We start from the raw sequence: 17,915 nt of genomic DNA, 5'->3' as shown, positions 1-17,915 counted from the left end.
ACCAAACAGGCCCGCAACTGTTCCAACGAGCACCCTCTTGCGGAAATCTCCCTTGCCAAGGGGTAGATGTTCCGCAGTATGGCGCTTTTTTGAGAAAAGTGCGAACGACAAAAGAATAGTACTTTGCAACCTGTGCCATACGAAAATGAGCTGGGCGTGAACACTAGCAGCCTCACCACCACCAGCATAAACCGCCACATGGCATCCAAGCACTGTAATAAGTGGGACAATCGTCTGGGTCCACAATATGTGTCTGCGGGTCACACCACTGCCTCCTTTTCCCCTATGTTACGTGCTGGCCAATCCCCTGTCGAAGGTGCAGGCCCGGATGCCTCCCGCCTTGCACCTGGAACTTCGCAAGCACCATCAGCGACCACATCCACTTCAGTGTCCCAGCGCAGCGTCCAAATGTGCTTACCCCAGGCCTTTGAAGGCAAGCGAAAATACCCAGCCGCCAACCCACGGGCCATAGCACTAAATACGCAGCTTTTCAAATTACTGGCCCTCTAAATGTTGGCATTTAGGCTTGTGGACACTGAAGCCTTCCGCAGCCTGATGTCGGCGGTCGTCCCGGGTTATGAAGTCCCCAGCCGCCACTATTTTTCAAGGTGTGCCGTGCCCGCCTTACACCAACATGTGTCCCGTAACATCACATGTGCCCTGACCAACGCAGTTACTGGGAAGGTCCACTTAACCACGGACACATGGACAAGTGCATTCGGCCAGGGACGCTACATTTCCCTGACGGCACACTGGGTAAATGTTGTGGAGGCCGGGAGTGAGTCGTTCCCTGGGATGGCACAGGTGCTACCGACGCCAAGGATTGCGGGCCCTACGTCGATCAGGGTTTCCGCCAGCACCTACGTTGGTGGCTTCAAACCCCACTTCTCCTCCGATTTATCCGCATGCAGCACCAGTCAGTCATCAGTCGGTATCTGGAGGCAGAGCAGCACTGCAGTGGGGAAGTGGCAACAGGCCGTGCTGAAGCTGATATGCTTAGGGGACAAACGGCACACCGCCACAGAGCTGTGGCAGGGGATAAGAGACCAGACTGAGCTGTGGCTCTCACCACTCAACCTACAACCAGGCATGGTTGTGTCTGATGATGGCCGTAACTTGGTGGCGGCTTTGGAGCTCGGCAAGCTCAGACACATCTCATGCTTAGCCCACATGTTCAACCTTGTGGTTCAGTGGTTTCTCAAAACCTACCCCAATTTGCCTGAGCTACTGGTGAAGGTGCGCCGCGTGTGTGCACATTTCCGCAAGTCATCGACAGCTTCAGCTGGTCTGTCAACACTGCAGCAGCGCTTAAAATTGCCAGCTCACCGGCTGTTGTGCGACGTGAGCATTCGCTGGAACTCTACGTTCCACATGTTGGCCAGGCTTTGTGAGCAGCAGAGTGCAGTAGAATACCTGCTGCAACATGGTCGTCACCTTTCCAGTCAGCTTCCGCTATTCACAAGCGAGGAGTGGGTATGAATGTCTGACTTCTGTGAGGTTTTAAGAAACTTTGAGGAATCAACACAGATGGTGAGCGGCGATAACGCTATTATCTGCATAACCATCCCACTTCTGTGTCTACTCAAACGCTTGCTGCTCACAATTAAGGACGACGCTTTGCATGTGGAAGAGGTGAAAATGGGGGAAGACATTACACAGGGTGATAGCCAGTCCACCCTCAGTTCGTCTTCTCAGCACGAATTGGACGATGAAGAGGAGGAGCAGGAGACGGTTGACTCCGCTACAGAGGGTAGTACCCAGGGAAGTTTAATTCCATCTGTTCAGCGTGGGTGGGCAGAAGAAGAAGATGAGGAGATTGAGAGTGATCCTCCTGATGACAGCGAAGTCTTGCCTGTTGGTACTCTGACACACATGGCAGACTTCATGTTAGGCTGCCTTTTACCACAACCCGCGCGTTATATGCATTTTAGACAACACGGATTACTGGTTGTTCATCCTTCTCGACCCCCGCTACAGAGAGAACTTCTCATCTCTCATTCCTCTGGTAAAGAGGACGAGCAAAACAGTGCAATACCAGAAGATCCTTGTTGAAAAATTGCTCCAAAACTTTCCATCTGACAACGCTGGTGGAGTCCGTAGTTTCTTGGCCAACTGATGAGGGGAGACAATGGGAACACACAGCAGTTCCAACATAGGCAGGGCAGCACTCTCCAAAGCCTGGGACAGTTTCATGACACCCCGCTAGCTCCCTCACCCTGATGCGTGGCCTAGTGTCACAAGGAGGCAAAAATTTTGGAAGATGGTGAAGGAGTACATAGCAGACCGTGTCAGCATCCTCAATGATCCCTCAGTGCCTTAAAAACTACTGGGTGTCCAAGCTGGACACGTGGCACAAACTGACGCTCTACGCCTTGGAGGTGCTGGCCTGCCCTGCCGCCAGCGTTTTGTCTGAGCAGGTATTTAGTGCTGCTGGTGGCATTATAACAGATAAGCATGCTTATTCGTCACATATAATGCCCTCGCATATATGCCCTTCGCATATAATCTTTTACAGGGTCAGCTTACCAGCAGGTCCTCGCATATAATTTTTTACAGGGTCAACTCACCAGCAGGTTATCTAGAGTCACCAAAGCGGCAGCAGGCCCTCGCACATAATGTTTTAAGGCCATCAATCATAATTTTTCAAGGCTGTGTTTGATGCCCTCCTTTATGTGTAACAAAGGGTGTATTGTAGTGCCAGTTCCTTGTAATTTTTGGCAGCCCTTTCACTTAGTGCATAGGCTTTATGAGTGTAGGAGTCTCACTACATGAACAATTATACCACAATGTGAATGAGGCCCTCCTTTATGTGATATACAGGTTGTATCAAAGTGCCTCTTCCTTGTAATTTTTGGCAGCACTTACACTTTATATACAAGTAAATATACAGGAAAGAATGTTTCCTAACAATTTTTCCTCTAAAATCGATTTTGTCTTCGGTTTGGTGCGTATTATTGTCAGTCTGTAAAAGTGGCGTACTCGGACAACATCGTTCCCAGCAGCGACCTGGGAGTCCAAGATGCATCCAGACATCCTCCCATGTTCCCGAACCAATTCAGTGGTGTTTGCATCAATTTCTGACCTTTTCTTATGAACCAGGCACCCTCCCCTCTTCAGAGCAGGGGGTGCCTGGTTTAATGCTCGGGTTCTCCCATTGACTTCCATTATACTTGGGTGCTCGGTAGAGCACCCAAGCATCCCGATGTGTTCGGCCCGAGCACCATGGTGCTCGATCAACACCAGGGGGGATAGCTTTAGAGAGCTAATAATATAACCAAAAAGATGGCTAATTATAATGACTTATTTAGAGGGATGATTGGGAATGAGAGTTGTACATTCTCAGTCATTGCCCTGTGAACAAATGCTTATTTGTCAAGTTATCACCTCTTTCTTGTGGCACTAATTATTATTTTTTATTTCATCGACCGGTGCTTGTTACCAGGCCAGTCCTGGGGTCTGTCCCAGAATTCTGACACATGGATTTTGGTCTTGGTCCAAATGGCTTTAAAAGACTAACCATATGTGAAACTTGTTTTTTAGATGTGCAGTTTCACTTTGATTCAGTGGGTGCAGGAGGAATTATTTTTAATGCCGCGTTAGGTTCTTTTAGACCTGAAAATAAACATATTCTACAGGCAGCAGATGCCAACAATGGATTTTGCATTTGCAGTATATTTTCTGTTAAAAGGGAAGAAATCAGGATTCTGATACCACGTGGACTCTTGTCTGCACAAGTTACAGAAAGAGACCGGGTCATGTATATAGAGTATCATTTTCACATCACTTTTGGAAATGGAAAAGTAATGGAGTTTTTTTTTTTCATACCCAGTGCAAATGCAAAATAACCTGTCTGCCATTATATGAACAATGTGTTTTACAATCGGTCCATTTATGAAAGCTGTTGACGGTCATACTTTTTGGACACCTTTTGTACATGAAAATGTGTTTTATGCATATGTGGCTCATCATCTGACATCTCTTGAAAATGCATGGCCCATGATAGAGCATTGTAAAAATTCTTGCAAGCTGCATTTGACTATTAGGGCTCATGGACACAGCAAAAACCCCTGCACTCAAACGGAGTGCCATGTGTTAATGTTAAGGACTTGTAGGCACCCTATGTGCTGCTTTATGGTTACTCTGAAGGGGCAATACTTTTAGTAGAAAAAAAATCTACATAATGTGGCATATCGATAGGATATTCCATAAATGTCACATAGGATCAGGTCCCCTCTGAGGGACCTGATCCTATCTTCAGGACGGGTCACTGAATGGAAGGGAGGACAAGCCGCACATGCGCTGCCACCCTGTATTCACTGCTATTGGGCTTTCAAAAATAGCTGAGCGCACTGACTTCTCAGAAGTCCTATAGCAGTGAATAGAGAGTACACAGCATGCCGATGTGCTCTACATTCACTTCGGAGCCACATTCTGGAGATAAAACCAGGTCCCACAGACGCCACCATCACCTATCTGACATTTATGGCATATCCTGTCGCTTTGCCATAAATGTCCCAGATGGGAATGACCCCTTTAATTATAAGCCTCATAGTGCTGCAGATTATTTATTTTATTTATTTATTTATATATATATATATATATATATTGAAACTGTTGCCATTAAAATGTACTGCATACAGCAAAATGTTCTTTCTTTTCATTGTTTTAACTAGACAAAATTCATAGGTCTAAAAGTCCATGTTGTAATATTTGTAGGGTTTTTCTGGCAATTCTGATTACAGTATATCATTCAATGCCAAATTTCCTGGCCTAAAATATTTAAAGAGAATGTATCGCCAATTTAATTTTCATTTTATTATATTTAAGACTATAAACAAAAGTAGAAAGAAAATCGGAGAATTGCTGATATCCACCAATCACAGGGCAGCTTTCATTCCTAATAGTGCACTTGGTTGCTCTGGGCAACAAATCCAATTTTTCTTTTAGACAGTTTAATAAATCTGTCCCAGTGTTTTTTTTAACGTAACCTTCTTGCAGTCTTCCTGCCTGCCTTGTTTGTGTAGACACGTGAACGGCAGAAAACAGAAAGTGTCAGTCTATTGTGTGTGCTGTAGTGGTTAGAGTTTAAACGGTAATATGTTAATTTTTATATGGGTAGTCACTAGGGCTGGGCGATTAATCGGGAAAAAACTAAACTGAATATCAGTACGATTAACCGACGGCAATTTGCCTATGTTGGTTTTTTCGGTACAGTTTTCCCTTGACCCCTTAGTGACCACCTTTTTACGGCAGCCTTTGGCTGGGCCACCGCCTTTTCACAGTGGAGAGTCGGGGCTCAGCTCTCCCATGAGAGCCGCACTCCAGCTCTAACAACCTGGACCAGCAGGAGTGCCGATCCTGGCTCTGTAACCTTTTACATGCCTCAGGCAATGGCGCCCAACTCATGTAAGTGATGGCAGAGGGAGCTGACTCCCTCTGTCTCCAATCATAACCCTTTAAATGCGATCGCAAGATGCTGAGGTGTGTGTATAGCCAGGCCGGGATCTGGTGTAGGCCCCAAGCCTGCCTTGAGTGTTCCCCAGCAGGCTGCACCTCTCTGGCGCAGCCTGTTGGTCAATGTTATTATAGCACTGACATTAAAATGCATTGCACTATAGGGATACTGCATTGTATTTTAGAAACAATCAAAAGATTGCCTGTTATAGTCCCCTTGTGGGACTAGTAAGTGGTTAAAAAAAAAAGTAAGAAAAAAAAATATTTAAATAAAAAAATTGCAAAAATAAAATCTACTCCACGTTTGATATTGCCGCGTCCATAATTACCTGCACTACACAAACAATATTGCCAATAATATTGCTTCAGAGATGGATGGCCCTGCAGAATGGTCATGGGTGGGGGAGGAGCGGCTTCCCAACTTCCTCCACTCCTCTGTTCTGGAGGTGGAGGGGAGATGCAAACAACCAATAGGAATCCAGCCAGCCCCAGCCCAGTATACAGCCTTCCCTGCCTGGGATATATGTGGGCCGGGCCAGACCAGTATACAGCCTTCTCTGCCTGGGATACTGTATATGTGGGCCAGGCCAATTCATACTTATGCATATATACACAGGAGTATCCCCAATAGAGAAAAAAAAATGTGCCTTATTTTTTATTTTTAAAAGCGCAAAACTCAAAATATGATCTAACCATTGGTGTCCTATAACACTCCGTGCTAAGCCACGCCCAAGCCACACCCCAAATAGTCATTCAGTATTCGGAATCAAGGTTACATATTCAATTAATCGCGATTTTTCATTTTTGTTGTAATCGCCCAGCCCTAGTAGTCACATAGAAAACCCAACCCCAAATTACTACAATTTTTTATAAAAATGGAACTTAAATAATGTAATTCTTTTTCTATTGATACATTCCCTTTAGGAAAACAAACTTGTGTAAAATTAGGCTCATTTTCTCAGTTTGGAGCTTTATTGTTCACATTTGTGGAAGAACCAATAGCAGTTTATGGAAATACAGAATCCCACACGCCATAATGTTTACTGTCATCTGTTACTATATTCTAAATGATAGTTTAATGAGCACATTCAGTGAATCAGTTGTTTGTGTTTGACACAGGATGAGCTGAGCAGGACGCCGATGTCAGCCATGAATGGGGCGTGTACAGCTACCTCTCCGTATACACTCATGTGTTCAGCAATAAAAGTAGAAGTGGATAGTACTATAAATATTCTAGGTAGGTATCCCACATGCCTGTCTACTTACGAGAAGCAAGTATATGTAATGCTCATTATTTTTTTCCTTTATTTTTTGAATCTTTCACCACTAGATTTACAGTGCTGCCCATAATTATTCATACCCCTGGCAAATTTTGACCTAGTTACTTTTATTCAACCAGCAAGTAATTTTTTGACTGGAAATGACATAGGTGTCTCCCAAAAGATAATAAGACGATGTACAAGAGGTATTATTGTGGAAAAAAACATTTCTCAGCTTTTATTTACATTTGAGCAGAAAGTGTCCAGTCCAAAATTATTCATACCCTTCTCAATAATCAATAGAAAAGCCTTTATTGGCTATTACAGCAATCAATCGCTTCCTATAATTGCAGACCAGCTTTTTCCATATGTCCACAGGTATTTTTGCCCATTCATCTTAAGCAATGAGCTCCAAATCTTTCAGGTTGGAGGGTCTTCTTGCCATCACCCTGATCTTTAGCTCCCTCCACAGATTCTCAATTGGATTCAAGTCTGGACTCTGGCTGGGCCACTCCAAAATGTTAATGTTGTTGTCTGCTAACCATTTCTTCACTACTTTTGCTGTGTGTTTTGGGTCATTGTCATGCTGAAATGTCCACTGGTGCCCAAGGCCAAGTTTCCCTGCAGACAGCCTGATGTTGTCATTGAGAATCCTCATGTATTGCTCTTTTTTCATGGTGCCATTTACTGTGATTAGGTTCCCTGGTCCATTGGCTGAAAAACACCCCCAAAGCATTAGGTTCCCACCACCATGTTTGACAGTGGGGATGGTGTTCTTTGGGTTGAAGGCTTCTCCTTTTTTACGCCAAATGAAGGAAACATCATTGTGACCAAACAATTAAATTTTTGTTTCATCTGACCATAACACAGAAGACCAGAAGTCTTCTTCTTTGTCCAGATGAGCTTTTGCAAAGGCCAAGCAAGCTTTTTTGTGCCTTATCTGGAGAAGTGGCGTCCTCCTTGGTCTGCATTGTGCAGTGTCTGTCTGCCTTGAGACATTGCCACCAGCAGAGCCCAGATTCACCAGGATGGCCTTGGTGGTGATCCTTGGATTCTTTTTCACCTCTCTAACTATCCTCCTGGCCAGCGCATGTCACTTTTGACTTCCGACCACGTCCTCTGAGATTTTCCACAGTGCGGAACATCTTGTATTTTTTGCTCAAATGTAAATAAAAGCTGAGAAATGTTTTTTTCCCCACAATAATGCCTCTTGTACATCATCTTATTATCTTTTGGGAGACACCTATGTCATTTCCCGTAAAAATCCTGAATAAAAGTAACTAAGTCAAATTTGCCAGGGGTATGAATAATTATGGGCTGCACTGTATCTTCTAGATCACTAAGCCATTAATGAGTACTGACGTCAATGTATGGCAGCATTCAATGGGACTACTGGGAATCTGTTTAATGTTCAGAACTTTTAAGATACAGCCAGACTGGGTGGCAGTGACTGATTGGTCTTTTAGTGTGCATTGCTAACGGCCGAGTTGTTTTACAGGTTAATGGTCGGCCATCATCGTTAATCACCGAATAACCAATCAGTTTCAGATGAGCTAATAGAATATTGCCATGGGTTGCATGACCGCGCCATAGCTGTCCTGCCTGTCTGCACCATTATTAGCTATGTTAGCTGCATGGTTGAGAGAAAAAAATAAAGTGTAGCTATTTGGCTAGTCTTTTTTTCAAGCCGTGGTCTGGACCTATCCCCATAATGTCAACATTAGAGGTGATTGTTCATGCTTAAAAATACAGCCCTATGGTATCTTGAAACATAGGGGCAGATTTATATTAGTAAATGTGGACCATAGTTCCAGGGAAGTGACCACCACTCACCACCTATTTGTACAATTTGGGAATCAATTTGATTATTTTTTTTTTTATTTAAAAAATTATGTACGGTATATGGGTGGAACCAATAGTTGATGTATTGTTATAACAGTAAACAAATATGAACACCATTAGTAATGACAATACATCAAGACATTGAACTATTTATAATTTATAAGAATGCGATTTATATAATTGGGGCCCCATTAATTATGAATTGTATTTCATGGATTAATTATGGAACATTGATTTATATATTTTTAGTCATGAAATATTGATTTTTAGTTTTAGTTTTGGATAAAAATCATAAATATACATTTGTTGTTCTATATACAATCCATTTTAACATTAAATGGAACAATATCTAAAGATCTTCAACCACTTCTCTACTGATACTGGCAGCACTAATTGGACAGAGTTAGATGCACCCACTACTGGTAACACCCAGTAGTACCATTATTACAAACTGCTGGCAATTTATTTGTAAACTTCTAGCAGGAATAATACAGGAATGGGACAACACGGAGTCATAAGAATAAATGCTCCGGAATTATTACATGAGGAATGCAAGTAGTTACTAAAACTCAAATGCTAAGAGGGCTGACAGGTCTTCTTTAAAATATGTTTGAAAAAAGTTAAAGAAAAATGTTTTTTAAAAATTATATTAAAAAAATTCAAATCTCCCCCCCCCCCCCTAAAAATAAATAAACCATAAAAAGTAATGATCATAGGACCCGCCGTTTCCCAAAATGGCGTACGATTAAAAGCTACAGATCGCCCCGCAAAAAATAACACAGCTCTGTGCACATGACTATAAAAAAGTTATAGTTCAGAATTTGGTGATGCAAATAAAATTATATATATTTTCCAAAGTTTTTATTATTTTTAAGTATTAAAACAGAAAGAAAAATTATACAAATGTGGTATTGTTGTAATTGTACTGACACGGAGAATAAAGGTAACTGGTCAGTTTTGCCGCATAGGGAACACTGTAAAAACTAAACACATAAAACTGTGGTGGAAACCCATTTGGAATTTTCCAGCTTCTCACTACATTGTATGCATAAGAAAGTACAACTTATCCCGCAAAAAAATAAGCCCTCATACAGTATGTGAACAGAAAAGGGAAAACGTTATGGCTCCAGGAAGGCAATAAGGTAAAAAGGAAAACACAAAAATTGTATTGTAATTAAGTGATTAATTTGTAGTGGACAAATAAATCTCAGTGACTCAGTGACCTTACGCCAGTGTTGTCTTAAATTGGTTTTCCAGGAATAATTTTAAATGGCCGCCAGCAACCTGTCCAACCTATCATTCCTGGGGAACCCATTTAGGCAACTTCTTTAGTTTCATCTGGTCTATAAAGCTTCTTTCAAGCGGCTGATGGCAAACTCATTCATGTTCTAGACATGAACACGGATGAGTTTTTAATGGACCACACACAGATGGAGTCTGTGTAGACTAGACTAGTTCATTTTAATAAATGAGTCTTGCAGGAAAAGTGGACAAATTCAGAACATGCTGCAATTTTCTTGGCATGGTTCATCCGGAAAGTGGATCAGTTGAATGGGTCAGTGACCATTGCTCATGTTAAATTGGCCTTAACAATCATAATTTGTTATTTTTGTGTGTTGATTTATACATTAAAGGGGTATTCTCACCTCAGCCTTGCATGGCCAAGGAGAATATCCATCTTTAATGCATGGCCAAGGTGGCCAGAGACATGCCGTGCAGACTATACTAAGCTGTTTCCTAACTCCTATAGAGGTGAATGGGAGCCCTGGCTGCTGCATAATGTGGTTATTCTGATCTCTGCCATGAATTAGGCCATTCACACACCCATGTCCATTTTGTGGACTGCAAACTGCAGATCTGCAAAACATGGATACTGGCCATATGCACCCTGCATCGCGATGCGGACTCTTCCAGCTTAAAGATGGGGCATGTCCTATCTTTTGCAGTGCAGCCACATGAACCCGGAAGCACACAGATGCTAGTGTCTGTGTTTTGCAGATGCACTGGTTGCGGTCCGCAAAACAGTCACGGTTGTGTGAATGGGGTCTTACTGAGATGGGAAAACCCTTTTTAAAGGGTCCCTTCAGCAAATAGCATTTATCGTGTAGAGAAAGTTAATACAAGGCACCTACTAATGTGTTGTGATTCTATATATTGCTTTCTTCGCTGGCTGGATTAATTTTTCCATCACATTATACATCACTTGTTTCCATGGTTACGGCCACCCTGAAAAAGCACTAGCCTATGTGCGGTCCCGTGGTCGCGATTAACAGAGAGGCTGGCGCTTTTTCCCTGCAGAGCGCCATTGGGATTTTGGACAACCAAAATCCCAATGGCGCTCCTTCCCTTCTGAGCCATGTAGTTCGCCCGCAGAGCACTTTACGTCTACATATGGGGTATGTCCTTACTCGGGAGAAATGGGGCTACAAATTTTGGGGCGCTTTTTCTCCTATTACCCCTTGTAAAAATGAAAAATTTGGAGTAACACCGGCAATTTAGTGTAAAAAAATCAAATTTTTCATTTTGACGTCCAACTCATTTTGACGTCCAACAACATTGCGCCAAACACCTGTGGGGTGTTATGTACCTTGAGGGGTCTAGTTTCCTAAATGGTGTGCCATGTGGGGGTTTCCTTGCTGTTCTGGCACCATGGGGGCTTCCTAAATGTGACATGCCCCCAAAAAACATTTCAGCCAAATTCTCTGTTCAAAATCCCAATAGCGCTCCTTCTCTTCTGAGCCGTGTAGTTCACCCGCACCCTACATCCACATATGAGGTATTTTCTGACTCGGGAGAAATTGGGCTACAAATTCTGTGGCGCTTTTTCTCCTATTACCCCTTGTAAAAATTAAATAAAAGGGGCTACAAGAACGTGTTAGTGTAAAAAAAGGAGATTTTGAATTTTCTCCTCCACTTTGCAGCTATTCCTGTGAAACACTTAAAGGGTTAACAATCTTTCTGAATGTCACTTTGAATAATTTGAGGGGTGCAGTTTTCATAATGGGATTTCTAACATAAAGACCCTCAAATTCACTTCAAAACTGAACTGGTACCTGAAAAATCAGATTTTGAAATTTTCATGAAAAATTGGAAAATTGCTGCTTGACTTTGAAGCCTTCTAGCGTCTTCAAAAAGTAAAAACATGTCAACTTTATGATGCCAACATAAAGTAAACATATTGAATATGCGAATCAATATATAATTTGGCATGTCCATTTTTCCTACAAGCAAAGAGTTTCAAAGTTAGAAAAATGCTAACTTTTCCAATTTTTCATGAAATTTGGGAATTTTCCACAAAGAAATGAGGTAAGTATCGGTGAAAATTTATGTTAGTGGTAAAGTACAATATGTCACGATAAAACAGTGTGATGGGTAAAAGCTTACCAGAGTTATTAATGCATAAAGTGACACTGGTCAGATTTGCAAAAAATGGATTGGTCCTTTAAGTGAAAATGACCCCGGTCCTTAAGGGGTTAAAGGGAACCTGTCACCTAGAAAATGCATATTAAACCGCAAGCAGTACCTTATTACAGCCTATAGCATGATTATAAAGGTGTCTTTATCTTTTCTATGCAATGTGGCAAAAGTCTAAAATACTTTTATTCAACTGACCACGCTATGTAAAACGATAGTCTTGAAGTCAAGTGGGCGGCAGCTTTCTCATCTGAAGTCAAGTGCGCCCCGCCCCCTCTACCTCCCCATAGCGTTTGATTGATAGGATTTCTTTCACTACTGGACGCTTGAATGTAGTCTTACGCATGCGCTGTGTCCCTGCAATACCAGCGCCTGTGCACTGTTCCACTGCGCTATGAGGTATTGTTCAAAAGATCAATGCTCAGGCACTCGCACACGAGAGCCCTCACATGCGCGAGACTACATTCAAGCAACCGGCAGTGAAGGAATCGGGCATCCTATCAACCAAACTCTATGGGGAGGTAGAGGGGGTGGGGCGCTTGACTTCAGGCGAGAAAGCTGCTGCCCCCTTGACTTCAAGACTATCCTTCACATAGTGTGGCCCGTTGAATAAAAGTCTTTTTTTTTTTTACTTTTGCCGCATTGCACAGAAAAGACACAGACACCTTTTTATAATCATGTTACAGGCTGCAATCAGGTACTGCTGGTGGTTTAATATGCATTTTCTCGGTGACTGGTTCCCTTTAAGCAATAACTTTGGGAAGATTCGCTAATTCTGGCATATCAGCTGTTGGTATCCCTCAAGAAGGAGTATATCAGTTGCAGAATATGATGCATGCCACTGAACAGGGGACTGATAACTGACAGCAGGAAACTAGCGGTATTTCATTACTAAAATATATCTGTATTCAAAGTTTATCTTCCACCCTTGGTTTTCTTATCTATATTTCTTTACTGTAGCTGATGGAACGACATACACCACTTTCAGCTCCAATACAGTGGAAGATTTAATAGTCACCAATCCCCCCGATGTTTGCCAGGTTGTGGAAGTGATGACAGAAAGTGACGAGCAGCCATCTCTTCGGCCACAACATTACCCTCTGCAGATATCGCCAGTTTCTTCGTGTGCAGGTGAGACATTCATAAAATACTTCACTGTGTGAAGACTAGCTAGTGGGATAAGCAGCATATAACGATGAGGTTGGCTCTGTACTTAGACATTATAGGACACGGTTTAGTATTCTTCTGCAGAGGTGCTGTTCTGGGAAGAAAATGCAGCAGCTGAACTTCATGGAACTCTGTTTAGGCGCCACATCCAGCGTTGAGTTTTCGCAATAGGTTGAAGTCACAGATGCGGTATTATTTACTGATGTCACGTGTTTCGCCTTGATGAAAGCTCATTTAAATGTCTGAGCAGCACGACTGTCTGGACTACGGTGACATTGTCACTAGTGGGCGGTCTGTCATTAGAATTACAAAGCACTGCTAAAAATTCAATAGAAAAAAATAAGTCCTGGGTGATGACCACCGTGTGCGCAGGATTGTTGCCAACAGACATTTATTAGACCTCACGTAAGGGGACAACTCTAGGTCACTTTTCCCTTCTTTTTTTTTTACAGAAAGATGTGGGTTTCATGGTTGGGGGCCTGTTGTAGATTTTTCATTTACCCCTGTGCATTCACATGTAATTGAATTGCAGAGTGGAGTTTGCTGGCTGTAAACTCTGCTGGTGCCGATTCCCCTGCCCTTCTGAGATTTATGTCCTTGGTTAATTGGGAAGGCTCCTCTTGTACCATGGTAACCAGCTGAGCATCTGTCATGTTAAACTAGGCCTCCGAGAACACAAATTGATTTATCTAGGTGATGTTCAACCCGTCATTATGTTCACTTCTGTGTTCATGTCTTGGACTTGTTTACTTAGAGATAAGAACAAAAATAAATCCTAAAATGAAACTGGGAACTAGAATGCAATAAAAAAGCAGCAGTTATGTGATTATAACCATTAACCCAAAAGCAGAACACTAATGCATCTATAATGGTGTACAGAAGTAGCAGAGTTGGACTTGTCATTTAACTATTTGAAGTTTCATCATTCCTTTACTGTGCTATCACATTCTGTAGTTTTAGCTGCAGTCCTGTGATAGCACATTGTAGATCATCAGGATAGGTAAGTACTGTAGGTAAATGCTGGCTGAATGTTTTTTTTCGTTTGACTGAAGGTACAGAAAGGTGAGTGGATACCAGATGTCTCTCACTGTTCACGTATGAAGGTCTAAAACCGACATGGTCGGTTATCTTTGACCCTGACAGTGGAGAGCACAGGTCTGCCAGCACTAATCCACATAAGAGCTTCTCCCAATAAATAACATATATGGACCGCTTTACTTTATGACTGTTTATCTTTGGTGTTTGTTATTTATGCATGATTGCGTTGTTAATGAGCCGGACATACAATTCATTTGGAAAGTCTTCAGACCGTTTCACTTTTTTTCACATATTGTTATGCTGTGGCCTTGTCGCATTTCCCTTGATCATCTTTTCAGATGTTACTACATTTTGATTAGAGTCCACCTGCGGTAAATTCTGTTAATTGGACCTGATTTGGAAGGATACACCCCTGTATGTATAAGGTCTCACAGCTGACAATGCATATCAGGGCAAAAACCAAGCCATGAGGAGGAAAGAGCTGCCTGTGGAGCTCAGAGACGGGATTGTGTGGAGGCACAAATGTGGATAAGGGTACAAAATAATTTCTGCTACACTCAAAGTTTTCAAGAGCACAGTGGCCTCCATAATTCTTAAATGGAAGAAGTTTGGAACAACCAGGACTCTACCTAGAGCTGGCTGCCCCACGGAACTAAGTAATCGGTAAATCTAGCTGAGCTCCAAAGATCTTGTGTGCAGATGAGAGAGAATTTCAGAATGTCAATTATCACTGCAGCACTCCACCAATCTGGGCTTTATGGCAGAGTGGCGAGAAAGAAGCCTTTCCTCAGTCAAACCCATGAAAACCCACCTGCAGTTTGTAAAAAGAGCATCTAAAAGATGCTAAGGCTGTGAGAAGCAAGATTCTCTGGTCTGATAAAACCAAGACTGAACTTTTTAGACTCCATTCTAAATGTTGTATCTGGTATAACAAGTCACTGATCATCACCTGCCCAATACCATCCCCACAATGAAGCATGGTGATGGCAGCATCAGGCTGTGGGGTGCTTTTCTGTGGCTAGGACAGGCAGCCTGGTCATGGTTGAGAGACAGTTGAATGGAGCAAAGTACATATATATTCTTAATGAAAATCTAATCCAGAGTGCTCTGGACATCAGACTGGGCCAAAGGTTCACTTTCCACCAAGACAATGACAATAAGCAGACAGCCAAAACAAAACATGTGTGGCTTAGGGATAACTCTGAGAATGTCCTTGAGTGGGCCAGCCAGACCCTGATTTGAATCCAATCAAACATCTCTGGAGATACCTAAAAAAGGCTTTCTACTGATGGTCCCCTTCCAATCTGACAGAGCTTAGGAGGATTTACAGAGAAGAATGGCAGAAATTCCCAAATTCCAATTGTGAAAACCTTGTGGCATCATACCCAAGACTGGAGGCTGTGATTGCTGCCAAAGGTGCTTCAACTAAGTACTGAGAATAGGGTCTGAATACTCAGTGTAAGATTTTAGTCTTCCCCTTTCAATATATTTGCAAAGATTTCAAACATTCTGTTTTTACATTTTTTTTTACTGTTTTATCATTATGGAGTATTGAGTGCAGAATGATGTGGATTTTTATTTTATTTTAGCACAATATAAAATGTAAAAAACATTTAAAGGGTCAGAAGACTTTCTGAATGCATTTGTATGCATATTATAAGGTGCCAGGGCCTTTGCGTGGATATTGATGCAATGTATTGTGTTAATTTCCTTTTCTCATTTATCCAGGAGAAAGTGAAACAGACAGTGTGCCCAGTGATGAAGAGGGTTCGGTGAGTTTACCTTTATAAAACTGGTTTATATGAGTGTAAGCCATATGTTTATTTTACAGTATATCTTATCCGTCTCTTGCTCTTCAGAGTATGTTCATTGCACACTGACTCCAAACATGTCAACTGGTCATGTGTCTATGGAGGGGGGGAGGTTTGCATGTTGCTGTTTTGTTGCTTTTTAAAAAGTTTTTACATGTCATACACATTGAATTAATGTTTCACTTGTAAAAAAAAAAGATTATGTCATTGTAGTTAAAACGCATTTTTTTTAATTTAATTTTTGTGAATGCAACCTGCCCGAAGGCTTTCCAACACCTGAAAGGTGGGGGTGCTGGGATTTGTACCCTCCCCTATCAGATATTGATGGGTCTTCTCCTATTTTTTTTTAACTCTACTCCTGGTTGTGGCTTCAAAAACTGAATTAAAAAAAAAGCAAACAAATTAATGTGCCAGCTTCGTGTTTACTGGCACGACTGTTTGCTTATGGAGGAGTCCTTCCATGAAGTAAAGCAGGATACAAAGGAAATTCAGGTGACATAGTTACAGATTGTACTACACATTTTGTAAAGTTGGCACATGGTTTTATAGGACTTTTACTCCTTAGTGACCACCCATATGCCTTTCTATGGCGGTCACTATGGGGCTTTAATTAAAAAAAGGGAGTCGCGCTGCCTCACTTTGGCTATATTTCACGAGTCCTGATCAGGATGGGATACAACAGCTTTTTGGTATTGTCAAACATCGAAGTTCCACAGGAGGAAATTTTTTTTTTACAAAACCACCCTTCTGTAGATATAAAAGTTAAGGTATAAAATCAGTAGACATAAAACAGGATAAAATCTCCGTGGTTATAACACTGCGGCAAACTTTTATATTTTATTTTTATTCAGTATTTTTATTTTATTTTTATTTTTTATTTATTCTTTTGAAGAGATTGTACTATGGGGCCTTAGGCTGGACTATTCTAAGCATTGCACAGGTCTCCTGTGCAGCGGAGAGCAGGGACTCTGCTCTCACATGCCTCAGTCAATAGCAGCCTCAGCATCTAAGTGGTTTAGAGGGAGGGAGCTCCCTCTTATTGTTCATCGGCACCTATCAATGAAATTGCGGGGGTGCCGATGTATTCACATGGCAGCCTGGGGCCTGTCTGCAGTGTGTGCCTAGCAGGCTGTGCCTCTCTGGTGTAGTCTGCTGGTGACTGTCAGTAGAAAAAAATAAAAATAATTATTTAAATTGATCAAAAAGTGTAACCCAAAAAATAAAAAAAGTTCTGGATCTTGAGATGTGGTGATGCAAAACCATTTTTTTTAAAAGGTTTTTTTCAGCAAAAGTAGTAAAATGTAAAAAAAAACTGTATGTACACTGAACAAAAATATAAACGCAACATTTTCTGTTTTGCTCCAATTTAGCATGAGCTGAACTCAAAGATCTTAAACATTTTCTGCATACACAAAAGACCCATTACTTTCAAATATTGTTCACAAATTTGTCTAAATCTGTGTTAGTGAGCACTTCTTCTTTGCCGAGATAATCCATCTCACCTCACAGATGTGGCATATCAAGGTGCTGATTGGACAGCACAAGTGTGCCTTAGACAGCCCACAATAAAAAAACACTCGGAAAACCAGTCAGTATCTGGTGTGGCCACCATTTGCCTCATGCAGTGCAACACATCTCCGTCGCATAGAGTTGATCAGGTTGTTGATTGTGGCCTGTGGAATGTTGGTCCACTCCTCTTCAATAGCTGTGCGAAGTTGCAGAATATTGGCAGGAACTGGAACGCCCTGTCGTATACGCCGGCCCAGAGCATCCCAAACATGCTCAATGGGTGACTTGTCTGGTGAGTATGCTGGCCATGCAAGAACTGGGATGTACAGATCCTTGCAATATCGGCCCGTGTATTATCATGCCGCAACATGAGGTGATAGTCGTGGATGAATGGCACAACAATGGGCCTCAGGATCTCGTC

At 42.0% G+C, this 17,915-nt stretch overlaps 1 protein-coding gene across 5 annotated transcripts in view; it reads left to right on the top strand.

Moving 5' to 3' along the window:
• Positions 1-17,915, top strand: part of IRF2 (interferon regulatory factor 2) — a 102,673-nt gene that overhangs the window by 67,921 nt on the left and 16,837 nt on the right. For all 5 annotated transcript variants that reach the window (XM_040418720.1, XM_040418723.1, XM_040418721.1 and 2 more), the window contains 3 exons: positions 6,574-6,691; positions 12,930-13,100; positions 15,903-15,946. In XM_040418720.1, coding sequence (XP_040274654.1) covers positions 6,574-6,691; positions 12,930-13,100; positions 15,903-15,946 — 333 coding nt within the window. The remainder of the gene's footprint in view (positions 1-6,573; positions 6,692-12,929; positions 13,101-15,902; positions 15,947-17,915) is intronic.

Source organism: Bufo bufo, chromosome 2, assembly GCF_905171765.1.
Source record: "Bufo bufo chromosome 2, aBufBuf1.1, whole genome shotgun sequence".
Lineage (NCBI taxonomy): Eukaryota > Metazoa > Chordata > Amphibia > Anura > Bufonidae > Bufo > Bufo bufo.
The sequence above is the reverse complement of the archived record's forward strand: the minus strand, read 5'-3'. Positions and strand labels throughout refer to the sequence as shown.